This window comes from Equus quagga, chromosome 1 (assembly GCF_021613505.1).
Source record: "Equus quagga isolate Etosha38 chromosome 1, UCLA_HA_Equagga_1.0, whole genome shotgun sequence".
Lineage (NCBI taxonomy): Eukaryota > Metazoa > Chordata > Mammalia > Perissodactyla > Equidae > Equus > Equus quagga.
Window position 1 is genome coordinate 11966907 of NC_060267.1, and position 6424 is coordinate 11973330.

At 51.2% G+C, this 6424-nt stretch overlaps 1 protein-coding gene across 4 annotated transcripts; it reads right to left on the reverse strand.

Moving 5' to 3' along the window:
- Positions 1 to 80: 80 nt before the first annotated feature.
- NABP2 (nucleic acid binding protein 2) lies at positions 81 to 6373 on the reverse strand. 4 transcript variants are annotated; one of them, XM_046659767.1, is made up of 8 exons: positions 4873 to 4949; positions 4569 to 4764; positions 4389 to 4490; positions 3845 to 3983; positions 3656 to 3727; positions 3392 to 3473; positions 3234 to 3297; positions 81 to 613 (listed from the first exon to the last, which is right to left on the reverse strand). In XM_046659767.1, the coding sequence occupies exons 3-8, from the start codon at positions 4465 to 4467 to the stop codon at positions 414 to 416; spliced, it is 636 nt and encodes a 211-aa protein (XP_046515723.1). In that variant the 5' UTR covers positions 4468 to 4490; positions 4569 to 4764; positions 4873 to 4949; the 3' UTR covers positions 81 to 413. The 4 variants fall into 4 exon arrangements, with proteins under 4 accessions (XP_046515723.1, XP_046515732.1, XP_046515742.1 ...); XM_046659776.1 differs by lacking the exons at positions 4569 to 4764; positions 4873 to 4949 and adding an exon at positions 6229 to 6373; XM_046659786.1 differs by lacking the exon at positions 4569 to 4764 and having other exon boundaries at positions 4873 to 5021.
- Positions 6374 to 6424: the final 51 nt, after the last annotated feature.

The following is a 6424-nucleotide window of genomic DNA, read 5'->3' on the forward strand; positions in this document are numbered from 1 at the left end:
CCTCCCAGGGACACCCCACCTTCCCAAATGCCCAGCTGCCAATCTCTTCATTTGCCCACAAAAAGCAAAAGAGTCCAGTACAGAGTGGTAACATTTATTAGGAAGAGGGATTCAATTAGACTTCCACATCACGCACACAAGAAACAGACTGTAACTGTCGTTTCTAAAGAGGAAGTAGGGCAGGCAGAGGGCCTGAATCCCAGGGGACAGGCAGCTTCAGCTGGACAAGGGACAAGTATGGGCTCGGAGTAGATAAGGCCACTGCTCACCACCCCTCCAGTGAAGTTTAGTGGCTAAAATATGGCTACCTCCCCTGACACTCCCCGAAGCCAGCCTCCCAGGAGAAGGCTGTGTTGCTCTTTAGCAGACACTTGGGTTATGGTTGGTGGCAGGAAGGGAGGAAGAATGTCTTGCTATCTTTTGCTGCTCCTCCGGGTTTCTTTGCCGTTACTGACAGGGTTGCTCGAGGGGCCAGGAGGGCCAGCAGCCGTGTGGTTGGGCTGGCTTCGGGTAATTCGGGTGCTGGGGGGGTGGGAAGGAGTGTGAGGGGGGTGCGGACCACCACCAGGACCTGGTGGGGTGCTCAGTCCATTCCCATTCTGGCTCTCAGAGGCTAGATGTGGGAGAAAGGGAAGAAACACAGGAATTAGAGAACTGAGGTAGGAGAAGGGTCCAGCCCCAAGGCCACCCTCCGTGCCCCAGAGAGTAGCACAGTTTTCATCGCACAACTGCACAGTAATGCCAATGGGACCAAGCGCAAAGAATGTGGGTTGTATGAATGGAGCCCCAGAGAAGACGCAAACAATGATTTTGGAAGTTGCTACATGAATGCTAGGAAGATATTTTTCTCTTTTATTCATCTCTGCATCATTGGGAGTCAGACCTAGAGTTAGCTGTTACGTTCTAGGCTCAAGGACCTCTGACAAAATGCCCCTTTGCCAAAACTGATGGTGAAACTGGGGAAACATGAGAAGGGGAAGGGCCTGAAGTTTCTGTGTTAAAATGTAAGAAGCATGGATGTTAGCTCAGGGCCCATCTTCCTCAGCAAAAAGAGGAGGACTGGCAGCAGATGTTAGCTCAGGGCTAATCTTCCTCAAAAAAAAAAAAAAAGAAGGATCTTTAAAAGAAAAAAACAAATTGTGGTGTATATCACAATGATACATGTTCATTTTGGAAAATACAGATAAGAATAAGCAAAAAAATTATTACACATACTCTCACTCCTCAAAAATAAGAAGTAACATTTTTGTGTATATGTTAAATGTTTGACTGGAGCCAGGTGTGTGGGATGACTTCCTTGGGCTCCCGCAACTGTGCATGGCACTCTCATTGTGCTGGCCAGTGTGATATAATCATCATCTGTCTGTTTCCTTCATAGACTACAAGCTCCTTGAGGCAGGTGCTGTTTTCTTTTTTCCTTGAGGAAGATTAGCCCTGAGGTAACTACTGCCAGTCCTCCTCTTTTTGCCAAGGAAAACTGGCCCTGAGCTAACATCCATGCCCATCTTCTACTTCATACGTGGGACGCCTACCACAGCATGGCTTTTGCCAAGTGGCGCCATGTCTGCACCCGGGATCCAAACTGGCGAACCCCGGGCCGCCAAGAAGCGGAATGTGCACACTTAACTGCTGCGCCACTGGGCCGGCCCCAGGTGCTGTTTTCTTTGTCAGCATTCCTCATCTAAAATGTTTGTTAAATGAAGGCAGAGGACTGTCTCTCACATACACAGGGCGTGCCATGAACCCTAAATGGGGGAGAAGTCATCGGCTAGTAGTTCTCGAACCATATCCTTGCTGAAGCCCATTGCTCCACCAGACTCAGATATCTGCAGCCAAAACTCAAGAATAATGCCCTTCCCTCAATTCACAGAAAAAGTCAGGAGAGGGTATAAAAAGTCAATGTTAAGTTTTTATGCCATACATGTTTTTTTGTTAAGCCTTTTCTACCTGTTAGCAGATGACAAAGTGAGTAAACATATGGCAAATGAATATTAAGAGCAAACGGGCTTAAATGTACCTTATTTAAAATATTTTTATAAATTAGGGAGTCATGGAGACCGAAAATACATAATAATCATATTTTCAGTTGAAAACACGGATGCTAATTTTTGAGGTAGAATTAAATGTCGTTATTTCATGGTGTTCCCAAAAAACACCTTGATCTCCAGTGGCTCCAACACAAACAATTCTGAAAACCATGGTAACTGGGGATGCTGAGGAAGGATAGAGGCAGCCTGAAGCCTAGTGTCACAGGGAGAAACCTAAGGCACAGATCAGAGGCAAGAGAGAGCCAAACACCCAGGGAGCAGAGGGTCAGCTGGAAGATGACGCAGGAGGAAAGAGCAGTAAAAACCAGGTTCCTGAGGAGAAGCCAGGGGACGAAGGAGGTGGAGTTGGTGAGTGATTCTAATCAAAAGCTCATGATGTGGGGCCGGCCCGGTGGCGCAGTGGTTAAGTGCGCACCTTCCGCTTCTCGGTGGCCTGCGGTTCGCCAGTTCAGATCGCGGGTGCGGACACGGTACCACTTGGCAATAAGCCATGCTGTGATAGGCGTCCCACGTATAAAGTAGAGGAAGATGGGCACAGATGTTAGCTCAGGGCCAGTCCTCCTCAGCAAAATGAGGAGGATTGGCAGTAGTTAGCTCAGGGCTAATCTTCCTCAAAAAAAAAAAAAAAAACAAAGCTGATGATGTCCAGTACGGCCCCAATTCCTCAAGAGACCAAAAAGCAGGGGCTTTAAGTACATGAGATGGAAGAATCATAGTTCTGAGAAGCAGGGCCTTTAGTTTCAAGAAGAGTGATGACCCCAAAAGGGAACCACTTAGGCCTCTAAAGCTGTGAGCTGTGGACTCCATGTTAAGTCCTACAAGTAACAGTATGTTAGAACTGTGTAATGAATCAAAATGTGCAAGGGGAAAAGGCAAGGTTCTGCCAGGGAAGCAGCAGAAAGAAAGAAGCGAGAATGAAGGGATGCACTCTTTGTGGAGAATTTGTTCTCATTTTTGCCTTTGAGTAGGAGGGGCAAAAGGGTACCAGAGCTCTTTCAATGATAGAAACAGGTCCCCAAATCGTTTTACCACAGGGACTTACAAAAGAACTGGGAGAAGAATTAGGTGGAAGGGGATATATTGAGAGAAGAGAGATGTGGAAAAGGGATGAGGGCAATGCATCTTTCCAGGCTGGAAAGAGTAGGGGAGCCAGGAGGACCAATGGATGGAAGGGAACAGGTTTACCTGGAGAAGTGGCAGGGGGTCCAGTGGTAGGCTGGGGAGCTGTGGGGCTGCTGTCATTCTGCACCTGAAGGCACAAATTACATACTCAGACCTTGCTCCCTACCATGCTCCTTGGCCTGACCTGTCTTCTTTCCCCACATCATGGCCATGGGACTCACCGTCTTGTTGGGTGCCTGTTGGGCACTGTACTCTGGGTTTGGCTCACTGAAGTTAGGAACCTCAGAATAAACCATACAGAATCTGCAAGGGGAGAAAATGGCCAAAGCTTCAGACTCATCCTCTAGGCCACTGCTGGAGGCCTTAGAAAAGTCCAGATCCAGGATGGATGGGGACTGCACACCCTTACGCTGCCTCCCTCCAAACCTTAAACTTCCCCTCTTGGCCTGGTGCTTCTACATCCTAATCCCCAACATAGCACTTACTCTCCAATCTTCTGAAGATCACCCCCACGGCCAGTGTACAGTGTCAGACAACCTTTGAACACTGAAGCGTACCTGTGGGGGCACAAAAAGTAGGATTCAGAGTACTCAGAAGAGTCACAGGGACTGTTAACCCCACCCCCCCTTGACTGTTACTGCCCTTGGATAGCCAGGAGTCATCAGCTGGCTTACCCTTTGGTGAGCCGGATAATGTCCCCAGGCTGAATCAGGTTGCCCACGTCGTCCCAGACGGAGATATTGATGCTGCCCGTTTTGTCTGCCACTTTGCAGGTCCGAACCTCGTGTCCGTCCTTTGTCTTGGTCACTCGGCCTAAAGGGAACAGATAAACGAGAGTGGGGGATGGTCAAATAAACCGGGGTGGGGATGGTAAGAGGGATGAGATCTAGATGTGGGCGGGGTGAGGGAAAAGATGTACAAACAGGGCAAAGCCGAATCCCTGGGGGAGACGCGGGTGGGGGCAGCACCATGGAGAGGGCCCTGAGTGGAAAGAAGCCCGCGTGGCCCTGGAGGCTTGGATCTGGCAAGAGTTCCGTCTACCCTACACCTGGCTGCATCTCTCTGGGCCGGGGTCTCGGAGAGAGGTTCGGCGTGAGCAGCGTCTTGGGATGCGCCCTGCCATCCCCGGAGCAAGTTAAGACCAGAGGCGGTGTTCTCCCCCTCCCGTTCCCAGCCCCGACAACCCGCGCAGGGGGCCCACCACCCCAGCATAGCCACCTGTCTCCAGCACAATGAAGATGAGGTTCAGATTCTTGAGCCCGGGCTTGATATCCTTCACGAAGGTCTCCGTCGTCATGCTGCCCGAGCCTCGGCACCCCACTAGAAGGGGGAAAGGGGGATGAAGGCTCAACCCTGGGAGCCTTCGCCCCCATGCTCCACTTCCCAAGGCCCACCTACCACACTAGGCTGGAGTCAGGCAGCTTCTAACTCTCCTAAAAGGTTAGACACGAACTTCGCGGGAGCCTCCAACTTCAAGATCAGAATTTGGGGGTCTCTGGATAGGCTGTTTGGGCGCTAGAAGGCCTTCTCCCGGGATGCTCTTTCAGTCTGAAGCCCCGAAGTGGGGGAGCCGAGGGGCACGCGGGTAGGGAACCTGGTGCAGTGCCAGGGAATGGAATCTCACTCGCCAAACCTTCCCGAACCCTCATCGGGACAACCCGGCACTCGGTCCATCCCCTCCCCCACCCGGCCCACCACCCACCCAACCAGCTGGCCGGACAGTGCACGCCGGTGAGCTGCCTGTAGGGGGAGCCACAGGTCCCACTGCCGCCGGATGCCGCCCGAAGGAACGCTGGAATGCGGACCTTCCCGGAAGTTTCCTCCGAGCTGGCCTCCTCTGGCCAATCAGCAGCGCCCTGGAGCGTCCCACGCCCCGCCTCCGGCCCCCTCCAGCCAATCGGAACCCGAGATTCACGAGCCGCGAAGGGGGCGTATTTTAGGTATTAAAGGAGCCTCCGAGATGGTTGGCTCTGCAGGGAGAAAGATCCACCACCAGGGGACGCCGCGAGTCCCAATTTTCCTTTACTTGGCTGGACAATGAGCTTAGGCTGTAAAATTTTCTCTCCTAGACGTGACACAGTGGAAAAATGACCAAGGGTTTTGGAATACGGCGGACAAAAGGTTTGAAACCCGGCTCAGCACTTCACTTCTTTTCTCGACAATGCCTTACTATGTAATTCCATTTTGCAGACGAGAAAACAGGAGTTATATGAAAAGCAGTGCCCGGCAGTTTCCTCCTCTTCTCTCACTGCTCTAACTCTCATCTTTATTCCTGATTTGGGGTCCTCATCATTAATGCACTACCTAGTGGCATAAACACCAGTAAAAAGTGGCATGTATACCAGAGACAGACAAAAGGCAGACTCATCTGCTTTGGAAAAAAGGGAACCGGGGGCACAGAGAACAACGTTTGCATCAGGCCCTCTCACAGTTCGAAAGATAATGCAATTATCTCCCTAGATCTCAGTGTTCCCCTTCAGAGGTCTGAAAAGAGGCCCGAACCTTAGTTCCCTTTGGGACTTGTTAGTCCACAAAAAGTAGTCAGCTCTATAATATTGTGTATAAACCGATTACATGTACACAATGCACATGTGCATTACTATTTGATTAGCGAATATCCATAACAAATACTACTTAATATCAGATTAGCCTAAGAGGTCATGTAATTGTATTGCCTTGGCTTGCTTAATTAATCCCTGCCTTCTCCTAGAGCGCTTTAGACTCCACCTTGACTCCTCGGAGCGCAGGTTCTCTCCCGCCCACACCCGCAACCCCGGTTCTGTATCTTAAGGAAATCAAACCACAACCCAGGAAGAGGGACACTTTATCTTCCTTCTCTCCTCTTAGGTGTTTCAGAGAACTCTACTACTGTTCGAAGAGCCGATGTGGATATGGCAGGAGTGCAGCTAGGAGAGAGGCGAGCAACCCGTTGGGAACCCTAGATCAAAGCCTTGCGGCCAGACACTCCCCCATTCCCCAACCCGCGGTCGCCCTGTTGACTGCTGTATCCACTCCCATGACGATGAGTCATAGAGTCGCGAGCCTCCGGGATGCTGACCACGGCTCTGGAAAGGAAGAGGGGCCGGGCTGACGGCAAGTCACACTGCAGGCCAGCCTCCTCGCGACGATCTCGCACCACGCCGCATCAGCCTTAGGACATGAGACACGTGCGCCGCTCGGAAGCGAAGTCTCGCCCTCCAGGGTAGTCAAGCCTTCGGCTCGGCCTCCGACGTGCACACGGGGAAGAACATAGA

What these genes read in the sequence shown, in the direction of transcription:
- NABP2 (XM_046659776.1), bottom strand. Translation starts at nt 4,467, where the DNA reads ATGACGACGGAGACCTTCGTGAAGGATATCAAGCCCGGGCTCAAGAAT. An exon ending in GATCTTCAGAAGATTGGAGA is followed by an intron (nt 3,474 to 3,655) that starts GTAAGTGCTATG and finishes CTCCCCTTGCAG; the next exon opens with ATTCTGTATGGTTTATTCTG. An exon ending in AACAGGCACCCAACAAGACG is followed by an intron (nt 3,298 to 3,391) that starts GTGAGTCCCATG and finishes TTGTGCCTTCAG; the next exon opens with GTGCAGAATGACAGCAGCCC.